At 49.6% G+C, this 15322-nt stretch overlaps 1 protein-coding gene across 5 annotated transcripts in view; it reads right to left on the minus strand.

Annotated features, from left to right (window-relative positions):
- SEC16B (SEC16 homolog B, endoplasmic reticulum export factor) overlaps positions 1-15322 on the minus strand; it is a 56407-nt gene that overhangs the window by 7153 nt on the left and 33932 nt on the right. For all 5 annotated transcript variants that reach the window (XM_072830748.1, XM_072830747.1, XM_072830745.1 and 2 more), the window contains 7 exons: positions 11031-11148; positions 9711-9822; positions 7789-7894; positions 5694-5834; positions 3867-3980; positions 2738-2810; positions 763-1047 (listed from right to left, as the gene is read on the minus strand). In XM_072830748.1, the coding sequence (XP_072686849.1) occupies positions 763-1047; positions 2738-2810; positions 3867-3980; positions 5694-5834; positions 7789-7894; positions 9711-9822; positions 11031-11148 (949 nt within the window). The remainder of the gene's footprint in view (positions 1-762; positions 1048-2737; positions 2811-3866; positions 3981-5693; positions 5835-7788; positions 7895-9710; positions 9823-11030; positions 11149-15322) is intronic.

A 15322-nucleotide genomic window follows, 5' to 3' on the forward strand; every position in this document is an offset into this window, starting at 1 on the left:
CCTGAGGAAGGAAGGGGATGCAGTCAGCTTTTCTAATCGCAAAGTAGCTGGAGGTCCAAGCCCATGATCCCAAGTGGGTCACGTAAACGCCAAGTCCACATGCACAACCCTCTCGATCCCAGCCGCCCCAAGGCATGCTGGTCACCTGACCTCTACTTAGAACCAAGTCCATTCCTTCAGAATCCTGGAAACCAGGGCCACACGGATCTAGATCACAGGGATCCTCCTGACCTTCCCCTCCATTTGAGCCTCCTGTCCTGGACAGGACACTATCTTAGAAGGTCTAAGATCTAATCCTCTTGTTTGGTTGCCAGCACTCCCCTGGTATCACTCAGCCCTGCTCATCAGGGCCCTGACATCAAGCCCCTCTGTCTCCCATCACCTCATTTGGGGGCAGGACAGAAGAGTGGGTCTCTGCTAGCAACCCCTGACAGTGAGCTCTCAGGTGCAGTATGACAGCTTCACGTCCCTGTCATTCTCCTTCCTCTCTTCTAGGGACTCTGCATTGAGAGGAGGGACAGTAACTATTGTTGGCCTTGTTATGCTTTCCCAGTGGAGAGGCAGACCACAAAGGAAGGGAACAATGTCCCTCAGGAGCATGCAAAGTACCAGCCCCAGGGCTGCTGAATAGTAGGCCCTCCGTGGGGCCCCGCACCCACCATTCAGGGCTTATCGGCTCTGACCCCACCTCTCTCTTCTCCTTCCTCCCCTCAAAGCGCCCTCCCCCACCCCCAGGTTTCCAGCCTTCCTGATAGCTCTTACCAGGGGGTGGGTGCATCTGCTGGGTTTCCTCCCAGGTTCCTCCTCCAGGAGTTACTACCGCTGCCAGGCTACCACTGGTCCCGGCAACCGAGTAAAGAGGCACTGGGACACCCATCTGCCCCACACTTCCTCCTGCTGGGTGGGAGCCGGGCTGGTAGAGAAAGGGCTGTTGTGGGCTGGGCTGGGCTGGGCCCATCTGCTCCAGTGTTGGCCACAAGGCTGAGCGGTCCCCAAGGGCTTCTGAGTCGCTTGGATGTCCCGAAAGATCATGGTAGAAAGTGCTTTCTGAGGACATAGAGCAAAAGGAGGAACTGAGACCTGCAATGTGGCATCAGAAAGGACCCATCACACCAGGACCATTCCTGCCCATGCCCTCTTTGGAAAGAAGTCACAGAGATAGCCTGCTTGATGTGGCTGCCATGAGTGTGATGTAACATCTCTCACTGCTTATGACTTAGAGTTTACAAAATGATTTCCCTCACTACCGTGTATGATCTCCAAGCCTTAAACAAGCATATTGGGAGAAGAGATAGTATCACCTCATTTAACACCACACTCTTGCTTTTGGATAAGCTTTCTCGTTTAAAGGATTTCCTGGGACGCCTGGCTGGCTCAGTCAGTGGTTGAGCATCTGCTTTTGGCTCAGGCCATGATCCCAGGGTTCTAGTCATCAGGCTCCTTGCAGGCAGCCTGCTTCTCCCTCCTCCTGTGTCTCTGCCTCTCTCTCTCTCTCTTTCATGAATAAAAAAATATTTTTAAAAAAGGATTTCCTAACGGATTGGGGTGTCTGAAACATAGACAGTTTCCAGTTAAAACCTGAATCAGACCACAGACATGATGGGCTTGCTTTTAAAGAGTCGGAGCATCGGCCCTGGAAGCGAGCGTGGCTGCATTCCTCCATGTGGCCGATGAGATGGACCGTGGTCTAGACATGGGCCGTGATCGGCCCAAGGTCACGGGGCTGGGGTGCTGCTGACCCACATGCTCAACTGGGTGACAAGAGACATAGCTGCTTCCTAGGAGAAACATCATTCAAAAACTCCCAGCCTGGTTCCCTTCCAGTCCTGACCTTCACAGGTTCCATGACAGAGCGGCAAAGCCGAGAAACAGAAACCAAGGCCTGCCTTCTTTGCCCTCCCCTTGCTCACCCGTGAAGGAAGTGCTAAAGGGTGGGAAAGGGCTAGAAGTAAAGAGATGAAGCCCTGTCCTGACCCCACCATAGGAGGGGGGTAGCTGGGCACAGAACCATCTGGGGTAATACTTTCTCCCCAACCCAATGCCCAGAGGGAGCCTGAAGGGAAAGGAAGGATGTGTTGAAAACATCGTGAAATGGGGGAATCCCTGGGTGGCTCAGCGGTTTAGCGCCTGCCTTCAGTCCAGGGTGTGATCCTGGTGACCTGGGATCGAGTCCCGCATCAGGCTCCCTGCATAGAGCCTGCTTCTCCCTCTGCCTGTGTCTCTGGCTCTCTCTCTCTCTCTCTCTCTCTGCATCTCTCATGAATAAATAAATAAAATCTTAAAAAAAAAAAAAAAAGAAAACATCGTGAAATGTATGGTGCCTGTGTGTAGCAACTGAATGCTCAAAACTCAAAAATGATAGCTCAAAATCAATCTTCCTATGTCCCCAACACCTACATGAAGTATGAACAATCCACCATCTGTGGCCTCAAGAAATACATTCAGCTGGGAAGAAGCTACTAGGGCTGGCGAAACCGTGAGATCACAACACGCTACAATGAGTATGAAAGCCTGAACGTGAGGCAGAAACTCCCATAATGAGGGAACTTCGACGGGTCAGGATGCCTGATGCGCGCCAGAGCTGTAGGGAGAGAAGGTGCCTGGACCAACCGATCAGATTTATATGGGCAAGGCCATGCTCCAGGGAGGGCAAGGTGAGTGTTTTCTCATTTCTGTGTCTCGTATGATCAGGTCCTGAGGGTCAGCCATTCACACGTCAGGTCATCGGCACAGGTACCTGCTGTTTCTCTGGCTCCCGAAGTGTCTGAGTGAGCAGAATGAGGATCCGCAGCATCTCCTGTTACCTTGTGCTATTCGAAATAAAGTAAAATCTCTTTAAGCCACACAAAGAAAAGCAAGAACAGGGAACAATGGTTTAAAAATTAAGCCCAAGGAGCACCTTGGTAGCTCAGTTGGTTAAGTGTTTGCCTTTGGCTCGGGTCATGATCCCAGAATCCTGGGATCGAAACCTGCATTGAGCTCCCTGCTCAGTGGAGAGTCTGCTTCTCCCTCTCCCCCTGCCTATGTGTGCTCTCCCTCTCTGTCTCTCATAAATAAGTAAAAATCTTAAAAAAAAAAAAAAAAAAAAAAAAAAAAAAAAAAACACTAAGCCCAAAAGAAACTTCAGAGGGAGTGGTGAGTTAGGGGAGCCTCACCTGATTGCCGAGGGCTCTTGGGTGAGGCACAAGAGCAGGAGCCAGGCCTCAGCCCTGCTCAGAGCTGGCAGGGACCAGAAAACCAACGCCATCCATCGTCTCCCCAAGAAAGGGAAAGTGGGAGGGATCAAATTGTGGAGCCCAGGGTCCCATGTGCACGGGGCATGGTGGGAGTCAGGCCACCGGTGCCTTGGAAACCCCACCCTGTCCTGTCTTTAGAGACGGTGGCAAAAAGAGAATGGAGGTAGTAGCCCTGTTCCAATTATGTTACAATTACTGCCAGCAGCTTTTGCACTTGTCAGAACAAAAACGAAAGGCCTGGAAATCTTTTAAGCAATTGCCCTACATTACATGAAAGTGACACAGGTCCACTGTGATCCATTGTTCCTAACAGAGAGATGAAAGCTTTAATGGTCATAAAATGCATCTTCTAGGACCACAGAGAAGGGTGGCAAGGGAGATCGGCAAGAGGGCCCCAGGGCCTCACAGGCAGACACAGAAAACCATTTCCACCAGAGTCAGGGGAGCAGTGGCTGGGAGGCTGAGTGCCATCCCTTCCCAGGTCAACCTGTGCCTCGTGGGTGCAGGGGGACTTCACGGCCCACCACAGGGTTGGGGATTTGCCAAGGTCAGTGCCTGGCTACCGGGTCCTAGGGGAAGCAAAGAGAGAAACAAAGGTCTCAGCCCCTGGCCCGGATCCAGCCCACTCACCGCTAGCTCCTTGCACCGCCTGCGCAGCTTCACCAGCCAGTCTGGCTCCAGGTCCCTGTCTCCACGGCGTCTCTCTACAACCAAGGGGTCTGACAGCTTCAGTTTCTCTGCTAGCTGTGCCAGGTTTCCAGCCGGGTCAGGGGCGAAGGTAAGAGAGGAGAGAAGGAGAAAGAGACATGGGGAAAGAGGCAATAAGGGAATAAGAGAAGGACAGTGTTAACTCCTTTGCAAATTAGATTACAAAGGATAATTAATTGACGGGTAGCCAATTCAGCAGTTACCTTCCCAAAATTGCAACATAAATAAGCAATTAATCCATCTTGGTGTTAGATGGTCAATAAGATATATAAGAAGAAACTCTCGTTACCCAGCTTTACGTCCCTGCAACTGTCTGCTCTAACAGTGCTTCCCAAACTTTGGTGCTCCCAGGAACCGCCTGGGCTATTGTTAAAATGCTAATTCTGATCCCAGAATTCTGAGTAGGGCCAGAGTCTGCATTTCATTTTTTTTTTTTTTTTTGCATTTCATTTTTATTTTGTTTTGTTTTGTTTTTTTTATTGGAGTTCAATTTGCCAACATATAGCATAACACCCAGTGCTCATCCCATCAAGTGCCCCCCAGTCACCCAGTCACCCCCACCCCCCACCCACCTCCCTTTCCACCACCCCTTGTTCATTTCCCAGAGTTAGGAGTCTCTCATGTTCTGTCTCCCTCTCTGATTTTCCCCACTCATTTTCTCTCCTTTCCCCTTTATTCCCTTTCACTATTTTTTATATTCCCCAAATGAATGAGACCATATAATGTTTGTCCTTCTCTGATTGACTTATTTCACTCAGCATAATACCCTCCAGTTCCATCCACGTTGAAGCAAATGGTGGGTATTTGTCGTTTCTAATGGCTGAGTAATATTCCATTGTATACATAGACCACAGCTTCTTTATCCATTCATCTTTCGATGGACACCGAGGCTCCTTCCACAGTTTGGCTATTGTGGCCATTGCTGCTATGCACATTGGGGTGCAGGTGTCCCAGCATTTCACTGCATCTGTATCTTTGGGGTAAGTCTGCATTTCAAACCAGCTTCCAAGGGATGGTCGAGGACTACTTTGTCTTGCAAGATTCTACTCCATCATTAAGTCCCAAAATTCCCAGGTCCCCTATTCTGGGTCCCTGAGCTCGCTGTAACCGCCAGCCTGCGGGCGGACACTCCAGGGCCAGGGGGCCCAGCGCTACACATTGGTTGGCTACAGAATCCAACACTCATCTAAAGCAAAGCAAAAATTGACAGTAGGCTGCTGTTTTACTCTCCAGCTAATGGATTTTTCTTTAGTTAATTGGAACAACTATTTGCCTGATTGTTTTCTTCCCCAGGAACTAAAAGTTGATTTGTTTTTGTTTTCTTTTTAAAACGTATCCCACATGTGATAAAATATTCCATGCATTTAAAAGCATTTTAATAAGGATCATTTCCTGTTTTAATCACTAAACTATATTTTCTAAGTCCAGAGTTTATAATTAGAACGGTTCTCCGTAACGTGCAGTTTTACTGTCCCAGAAAAGCAGTTGCAAGAACAAGTTTCTGGCAGAGCACACGCCTGGTTTCCAGGCTCCCGATCCCACCACCCTCCGCCCATTGCCTGCTTCTTTGTGTGGTGTCAGGACTCTGCTTATCACACCTGGGCATGCATATGTGGTCAAAGACAGCCACGGGCTCCAATTTTCTAGCATGTTCAAAAGAGATGGGATGCAGAGTCTAAGCTGCTTTACAATAGCTTTCTCTGAACACCGAAGATAAAACACCTGCAGAGAACCCTTTGAGAAACTCACCTTGATGAGTTCCACTAATAGCACAGGGTGATCGCTCTCTTCCTGGCTGAGGAGGGCCGTGCCAATGGCTTCGCAGTAATGCAAGGCCTGGGACACGAGGCCATAATCTGCCAGACGGGAAGCATAAAGGAGCTTATATACCTGTGAAGAGGAACAGGGCCAGTGACTCGTCCACCCAGGCCAGGACAGGAGAGAAGCGTAGATAAGACTTCCTGGAAGTCAGCTGACTGCCAGCTTCCGCTAACTCTGCCATCCAAATATCAAGGAGGGCCTCGTGCCATCCTATCTGGGGCATTCTATCTGGCTATGGGCACAATTTCAAATCCAGCCTGCAGGTCCTGCATTGTTGAGAAAGGGATGAGAGTCACATCAGCGCAGTCTCCGTAGGAGACCCGGTCGCCATGGAAATGCGCAGACAACTTACTTCTTCCCAGGAAGCCCACCCATCTGGAAACCCTGGTGGGTGCAGACCCTAGGACCAGGCACCAGCGGGGGGACATATTCAAGAAGAAAGGACTCAGGCGCAGGGCCGGCAAGTATTCGCAGAAGCGTGCGTGGCAGAGCAAGACGGAGCATGAGGCTCTGGGAATCAGACAGGCCCGAGGTCAAATCCCAGCTCCACGCTGGTGTGCCACATTGGGCTGGTCACCACACCTGCCCATGCCTCAATTTCCTCACTATAATATGGGGCTAATAATACAATTTACCCCGGGTTGTTGTAAAGATTAAATTAGATAAACCACATAAAGGTCTTAGAACAAATGGTAGGTACGCAAGAGATGTGAGCCAGTACCATGGAATTCCTCTGAGCTGCTGTTCGTTTGCACAATGGGGGTAATGGTGCCCACCTCAGGGGATGAGAAACAATCCTCTAAAAACACAAGAGCACAATGCCTGCACCTAAAGCACACTTACTAAAACTCGCTAATCTCCTTACCCTCAGCCCAGAGGTGACTGAAAGGTGGGATGACCAAAGAGATGAGAGAGAGATGAGAAGACTATTCTGGAAGGAGCTGCTCTGGCACGGCTTTGCTGGGGAAGGACAGTCTTCGGTAAGACACTGGAAGAAGATACTAATGGGGTCACTTCCCTTATCATAACTAATTCAGTCATTTTCAAGGTTTGGTTTTGTGCCTTGTGCTGTGGGGTGTGAGTGTGTGTGACTGTATGTGTTGTGAGGTGTGAGGGTATATGTGGGGTGTGGAGTGTAAGTGTGTGTGTATGTGTGTTGTGGGGTGTGAGTATGTGTGACTGTGTTGTGAGATGTGAGTGTGTATATGGGATGTGAGTGTGTGTGTTGTGTATGTGAATGTGTATGTATGTTATGGGGTGAGTGTGTGTGTTATGGGGTGTGAGTGTGTGTGACTATGTGTTGTGGGGTGTGTGTGTGACTATAAGTGTTGTGAGGTGTGAGTGTGTATGTGGGGTGTGGGGTGTGAGTGTGTGTGACTGTTGTGGGGTGTGAGTGTGTGTGACTGTAAGTGTTGTGAGGTGTGAGTGTGAGTGTGTGTGTGTTGTGGGGTGTGATTATGTATGTGAGTGTATGTGTTGTGGGTGTGTGTTGTGGGGTGTGAGTGTGTGTGTGGGGTGTAGAGTGTGACTGTGTGTGTTGTGGGGTGTGAGTATGTTATGGGGCGAGTGTGTGTGTTGTGGGGTGTGTGTGTGACTACGTGCTGTGTGGTGTGAGCGTGTGTGTTGCCGCGCACCCCGAGCAGAGCAGGCCCTGGAGAAGCCCGAGGGCCGCCGCGAGGACGCAGAGCAGAGACTGGAGCCCCGCGCGCCCCCTGCCGGCCGGAAGCCCCGCGGGGCGGGAAGAGGGCGAGGGCGGGGCGTCTGCGGGAGCCCCGCGGGCCGAGGGGACGCAGCGAGCAGGCCGCCCGCCCGCCCGGGCCAGGGGAGCAGAGCGGGGCCCAGGGCGCGCGCTTCCCGGGGCAGGCGAGGCCCGGGCCTGCAGCAGGGCGGCCGCTTAAAGGCAGCCCCCGGGCCCTAGCACCCCCGCACCCTGCGCCCAGCGCAGGGGACCTGGCCCCGCCCTCCGTGCCAAAGAGCACCCCTGGAAACGCGGCGGCTGGCGGCCTCCCCTGGGTGCCGTTACCTGGAAAGAAGGGATGAAGGATTGGGGGCGGCCCAGCATCTGACAGTACTCGAAGATTTCCGTCCTCTGGATAGCCTCGGTGGTTGCAAATTTCAAAAACTCTTGACTACAACCAGGGAACAATAATAAAAGAAATTGAGGAGGGGGGCGGGGACATCCTGGCGGCGGCACCAGCTGCCCCATCCACGGTGGGGCTTCTGCCCTGGGCTGGTCCTTCTGCCCTGGTCTGCCGCCTGGAGAGACACTCGGGCCTCCTCCGGAGGGAATGCTTTGCCTCCTCTCGCTCCACCTCCTTGAGGCTGGGGATGGGACGGAACGGTGTCCTGCACCACCCGGGCTGGGCGCAGGGATGGCAGGAAGGCGGGTTCCTCCACCTTCTTTGCTGGAGGGTCCCCTAAGGCAAGCTGCTCCCCCTCCCACCTCGGCGGGGCACTGGGTGCTCCTCTTAAAGATGCTGAGAGCGAACCTAGTGCCCTGAAGGCCTAGACCGTGCACCTGCGCGAGGCCGCACCTGGCCTGAACAAAAGAGAAGAGGGAGTGATGCGGCACCCCAAGAGCCCCGATAAAGGAAGGCGTGGCCGGGAATGGGGCCAAAAATCAAATGACAGTCCCTATGCTGGCTGTCCATTCAGCCAAGGAGGAAGCGGGCTGAGCAACTGTGATCCAAGGGGCTGCCAGACCCCTCCACATGCCCCAACAAAAAGCTCCGTCTTTGAAATCAGGGTCACCCCTGGCTACCTCCAGAAATGCCCTTGGTCGATACAAGTATAAGAGGGAGACGGATTAACCCATAGACATTTACTGCCGCATTTGGCACAGATGGGATGTGACAAGCCAACTATATGCCATCAAAGGCCTCGATCGGAGAGAGCTGGCGGTAAGACTGTACGTTCCCCAGAGGTAGGCAGCTTGGCACAACAGTTAACAGGCTTCGGTGGGTGGGCGATGGGGTAACTGGGTGAAGGGTACTGGCTGTTATATGCAACTGATGAATCACTGAAATCTGCCTCTGAGACTAATGATGTACTATAGGTTGGCTAGTGGAATTTAAACTAAAAATAAACGAATGAATGAATGAATGAATGAATGTAAGGGCTTCTCAGCCTGATGGTCTGGGTTCCAAGTCCAGTGTGACCTCACACTAGCTGTGCTATCTTAGGTAAATTATTTAACCTCTCTGTGTCTTGGTTTCCCTCCTATACAAAGAGAAGATTTAAAACATACCTTATTGATAGGGTAAATTTGTATTGATTAAAGGAAATCGTGCAAATAAAATGACTGGCACCATGTAAGAGAGCCTAGGAAATCTTAACTATGACCAGGGTGTGGAGAAGAGAGATCCAAAACATGGAGGACTGCTAGGAAGCAAGCTGGTCTTTTTGTCCATATTATTTACTGCCTATGGGATTATTAAGATCCTTCTGCGTGAAAAGCCTAATGTGATGGCCAGCAAAGAATAAGTAACAGGTGGGACTTGGAGTAGCTTGTGCACCAAGCCAGTGTAGGGGTGTAAGGAGTAAACATAAACTTCTTCCAATTTCCAGTTCCGCCCAGGGCCGACTCTGAGACAGGCCCAGGGCTGCGTAACAGAGGCAAGCCGCCCTGACTGCTCAGACAAGTCAGAAGAGGTGACCTCTGGTCATGGAGCCAGGGTGCCACCCAGTGGTCAGAGGGGCACAATACACCCCAAAGGCACAGGAGCACAGTTCTGGGAGCAGGACTGGGGCCTGAGGCCCCCTGCTGGTGTGATGCAGCACCCACTGGGCACCTCCCTGCCCAGACCCCTGCAGAAAAGACCCAGAAGAGGGGAGAAGCTGTAGCTGAAATTCACACAGGAAGATGGAAAACGTGAAACCCAGCAAGGGCTAAACCAATCCCCTGGAAAACATCCTTCCCACTCCCATCCCCAGAAGACCACGTACCTGTGACTGCTGCCAAGCAAGGCCAGATGGTCAGTCTTCACGGTGTAGTGACCGAAGGGCACGTGAGCCACGAGGTAGCAGAAGTGAGCTGCCTCCACCAGTCCCTTCCCAGCTGCAGGAGGAGGAGAGCCAGCCTCAGTCATGGAGCATGCCGTGTGGGGACCCACTCTCTGGGCAGGATGAGAGAGAGATGGCACGGCAGGCTGGGGGGGGGGGGGTTGCCCAGGGGAGAGTCCTCATGGGAGTCCAGGAGTGGAGGGCTCAGGAGTCAGAGGCCGTAAACCACAACCCCCCTCCCACCCACATTCTTGGCTTCAGACATTCCATTTCAGTTCTCTTTGGCCAGAATAGGTCACTAATTCCTGTTCCCCTCATGTATTTGTGATGAGGAATTTACTAAACATGTTAGTCCTTCCTGGGAGTGAAAAGGAACAGGTGCATACACCTGAGCAAAGAAGTGGGCCGTGGGGGAGTAGCAGATTTTAAATTCGGCTTCTTGGGGCACTAATGCTTCTCCTGCAGAAATCAAACATAGGAAACTTTTCCCAGAGCTCACAAAAATCATCATAATTACCCACTGGCTCCCATTTCCAGAATGTTCTCCCATACATTTCCCATGACCTCAAAATTGAATTAAGTACTGCGTACGTTACCCAGCACAGTGCCTGGCACCTAAGAAGGACTAAACAAAACCTACCCCCATCTCTAATGGTGCCAAGCAGCGTGCCAGCCGACTTGGCCCACGACCCTACATACTGCTACTTCAGGTTTAACAGAGCGATATGTCACAAAGTTTATAAAGACTGTCATGATTTCTGGATGTTCTTCCCCTGGACCAAATTTGAGAACCACCGATCTGGAACATCCAATAACCCCTAAGTGTTTGTAAGGCCACGTTCACTGAGAGAGAACACAAACCACACAATTCCCCAGGGTAGTTCGGGCAAAAATAGAGTTTCCTATCTGTCTGTGCTGGGTCACCGTGCAACCAACCATAATAGGCGGCGAGGTTCCCCATGTGTTAACTCCATCTTCAGGGCGATCTGACCAGGGATAGAAAGCCAGCTGCTGAGAGTTGCTTCCTACGGCAGCACAACCTGAATCTCGAATCTCAGGGGCCTGGCCTGCATTGGCCTGCAGCAAAAATGTTGGGAAATGGAGAGGCAAGAAAGATGCTCCTTTCCCTGGAGTTCCCCAAACACGGAGAGCACAGACCCAGGCAGGCCCTGCATAGTGCCTTAAAGCTTCGGGATAGATGTTTAAAGCTGGCCTGGAGATGCCCGAGAGGAGATGAGGGCAGCTGGGCTGGCTTCTGCTTACCCAGGGTGTCCCCCATGGTGATAATCGCACGCTGGTGCAGCTCCAGGTCCCCGCCCTGATTGGACAGAATCACAGCCAGGTGAGGCCTCCAGTCTCCCCACTGCTTGTCCCCACAGCACTGAAAGACAACAGGCAAAATGGGAGACAAATGATCATGATAGCACTGGCCAGGATGTAGGTGAAGAAAAGTGGTTGGTCTCCCAGATTGGAGTTCTGGGGATGTGCCCGTGCACTGCCCACAGTGCTGCCCTTCGTGGATTTTAAGATCTCCTTTTAAAGGGTCAGACTCCTTGCAGGATGGGTAGGGACACAGACACATGCTCATAGGGACATCCACAGGAATATCGGGAAACAGGTAAATAAAATGACACTGTTGATCACTTCCTGATTTTCACATTTCTTCCTGGTTGCCCCACCCCATCCCAACAGCGAGGGACAAAACCCAGAAAAACACAACAAACCCTGATGTTTCGGTGGGAGAAGGGAGACAAGACATCCTTGACTCCTAGGAAGAATCCACTTAGCCCGTTAGGAGTCAGGGGAGCCCTAAGCCCCTTAATAACTTTCCAAATGGCTTGTGTTTTCTGGTTTTACAAAGGCCTTTCACACACGTCACCTTAGTTAACTTTCACAACAACCCTAGAAGTCGAGTTCCAATTGCCACCTGAAGAATGAGACAGGCCAGGTGGCCCAGCCCAGCACCCAGACCCCATTCATCTTGTTCCCCGGCTGAGGGCTATGCCTCCTCCCTCTGGTGACAATGCAGCGGCAGCAGAGCTCCACAAGCGGGCAGTAGGGTGCATACAGAGCCAAAAATACCCCACACAAAGGGTGGGGCTTGGGCCTCCCTTCTCTTGAATATAGGGGGATTTCAGGACAGAAAATATCAATAAAAAAACAACATAACATCACAGAAACAAACAGGCCCTGGATTCAACTGGAGTCCTGCCTCTCTTTAATTTTAAGATTTATTATTTATTTGAGAGAAAGAAAGAGAGCAAGTGTGCACAGGGGTGAGGCATTGTGGGTGGGGGGCAGAGGGAGAAGGAGAATCTCAAGCAGACTGCCTGCTGAACGCAGAGCCCCAAGTGAGGCTGGATCTCATGACCCCAAGAGCATGACCTGAGCCAAAATCAAGAATGGGCAACTCAACTGACTGAGCCACCCAGGCGCCCCTTGGAGTCCTGCTTCTCACTAGCTGTGTGACCTTGAGCAAGTTTCTCAAACCTTTTTTCCTCATGTCTTAAGTAGAGATCATCATTTCAACCTAACAGGGTTAGTATTGACAATAAAATAAGATAGCTAGGTAAAAGCACATAGCATAGTGCTTCGCACTTAGTTTGCTCTTTATAAATGACACATAGGTGCAAATACACACACACACACACACACACACACACACACACAGATGAAAACCCAGCCAAAGGAAAGAGGTGATTTGCAGACCAGTCAGTCCATCTTCCAGTTTGTTACATAGAATGGGTAGAGCAAGAGATTGACAATAATCACTAAGATTTGGAAGTCAGAACAATTCGTAACTATTTGGTCTTTGTAATTATCCCAAGGAAAAAGATGCTTTAACCAACTCCACTTAGTGGTTACTCTTTGTTTATCTGGGTGATGCAACATGAATGAGGGGGATGATGATAGTCAATCGCAAGAAGAGCAGTTCTCACTCACTGCACTCTGACCATGAACCATACCTGGTGCTAAATGTTTCTCCTGTGAACAATCACATGCATTGGGTACTATTATCATCCCCATGTAAGCAGGCCCTTTCTTGCTGGAGCGAAAAGAATGAGCAAAAGAAAAATCCTTGCTGAAAAGAACAAACACTTAGAAGTCATTCTTCTGTCTCTTCCCCCAGGTGATCTGAAAAAACCCACTGTAAAACAGATCTATGGAGAGAAAAAGTGTTCGAGAGACAGCAAATACCTAACTAACTTCAGTGGGTCAAGCATGGTGGTTGATATGTGTTCAGATATTCTCCCTCCTGTAATTTTCACAATAACTCTATTGGTGAGCCATCAAAATGCCCACAAAGAGGAAAACCTGACATTCTGAGATAGGAAAACCTGACATTCTGAGATTAAGAAGGCCAAGTCCACAGAGCAGTAAGGAGCAGACTCTGGATTAACCCGTGATAGAAGCCCACATCTGTGTTTTCTGGTTGCCATGCTTTTCCCACTCATTCCAAGTAACTAAAGACTGGCCTTTTACTGGATGCCACAATGTGAGGAAACTCAAACACTAAGATCAAATACTTAGTGTTTGCACCAAGATGTGCATTGGCATATCACCTCTGACTTCTCAGTTTTCTCACCTAAAAGCAGGGAGCATTTAGCTAACTCTACCATCGCAGGGAGACCCAATGGACCGTAAATTGATTACATCATTTCCTGCTTCATGACATGGTGCAATTTCATAGCTGTGCACAGCCATTCAGCTGAATTGTGAGCACTCTGTGTTCCCATATAGCCAGTGGGCTTTACGATGGGGCATGAAACTCATCATTTCTCTTTTCTTTTCTAAGAATTGTCCCCAAGCAAGAAGAACAAAAAAAGCAAAAATGTGGAGTCCATTTTCATTAAAACTAGGTGTCAGCAAAAACTCAACCTCGAAATATAAGAAAAAGCTGCCAGAAGTAGTAGAGATTGAAAAGAGGTGAGTTCAGGAGGAAGCAGAGAGAGAACTCCAGAAGGAAAAGATCCCACAGTCATCTCCGCTGGCCTGGGAAGAATCAAAGCCTACACAGATACCCACTGAACACTCTTAATCATGCAGAAAATGCCAGGTAGCCTGCAGCATGGCCCTGGCCCCTCCACATCACAAACCTACCACAAACAGCTGGCCCAGGGAAGACTTGACTCCTGTCAAGTAATATGCACAAAATCTGTACAAATTCATTATACAGATAAAAGAAGGGCAGTAACATGGAAAAATAAATGGAAGCTAGAAAGAATACTCGCTGGAAAACTGTTACCACAAAATGAATAAAGAAGTATCACCAAACATTTCATCATGAATTTAAGTAAAATAACGAAACAATTTCTTATGAAGCAAGGACCTAAAGCTGAGTTATAAGAGCCCAAGAAAGAGACTATGGACAACAGGAAGAGGTAAATGTGACCTTCAGAACTCAGGGAAGAAGTGGAAGAAAAGTCAAAGAAATCAAGACGAAAATGGCAAGAGCACAAAAATGAAGAGACATTGATGAAAAAACAGTAAGGGATACACAGGATGGAAATAAGAAAAGAAGGACAAGAAGAAAGAGAGGGAGGGAAGGAGGAAGGAAAGAAAACAAAAAAGTGTTTTTAATTAAAGAGAAAAAGACATATAATCTGCATTTGTATGTGTACATATTCATAGATATATGAAAGTGTATGTACATGGAATTCCTGAAAGAAAACCAGAACATGGAACAAAACAAATATTGAAGATAGATATAATTCAAGAAAACTTTCCTGAACTGCACAATATGAATGTAGATATCAAAAGAGCATGCTTTGCGCCAAGAAAAATGACTGTCCCAGACAGTCAACACTAAGAGACATCCCAGTAAAGTTATTGACTTCCAGGATAAAGAAGGATTCTTTGGGGCAAAAAGATCAAGTCTGTTTTCATAGGAAAACCATCAAACTGGTCTGGGACTTCTGAGCTCTATCCAACTCTAGACAGCATGTAAAATCGAATATATCCAGCTTTGCCAGCTCAGTGCACGGTGGTGGGAAAGAAGGGCAACCTAGCTCTGGGAAGCCTGGGAACGCTGGGCTCTCTCGCTATCCATGCATGCAAAGCAGGCAGCCGTGCTTTGGAATCAGACAGACCTGAGCCAGTCCTGGCTCCGCTTCTCCAAGCTCTGTGATCTCGGGTCATTTTACACCTTTGCACCTGTTTCCACATCTGCAAAATGGTGATAAGAATTCCTACCTCTGTGCATTAACTGAAACGATATGAAGCAAAGTGCTCAGCACAGGGCCAAGTGCACAATAAGTGATTAACAAACAATTATTATTTATTTTTAGTTTAAAGTCATCACCCCTTGGGACACCTGGGTGGCTCAGTTCGTTGAGAGTCTGACTCCTGATTTCAGGCAGGTCATGATCTCAAGGTGGTGAGATCGAGCCCTGCATCAGGCTCTGCACTCAGGGGGAGTCTGCTTAAGATTCTCTCTCTCTCTCTCCCCCACCCACCCCCCAAAAAAGTTTAAAATAAAAATCGCTAGTCATCACCTCATTCCCAAGCGCTCCCCACCCTCTAATGCCCTAGGATGCTGGGGTATTGAAGGAGTA

This window comes from Canis lupus, chromosome 6, assembly GCF_048164855.1.
Source record: "Canis lupus baileyi chromosome 6, mCanLup2.hap1, whole genome shotgun sequence".
Classification (NCBI taxonomy): Eukaryota; Metazoa; Chordata; class Mammalia; order Carnivora; family Canidae; genus Canis; species Canis lupus.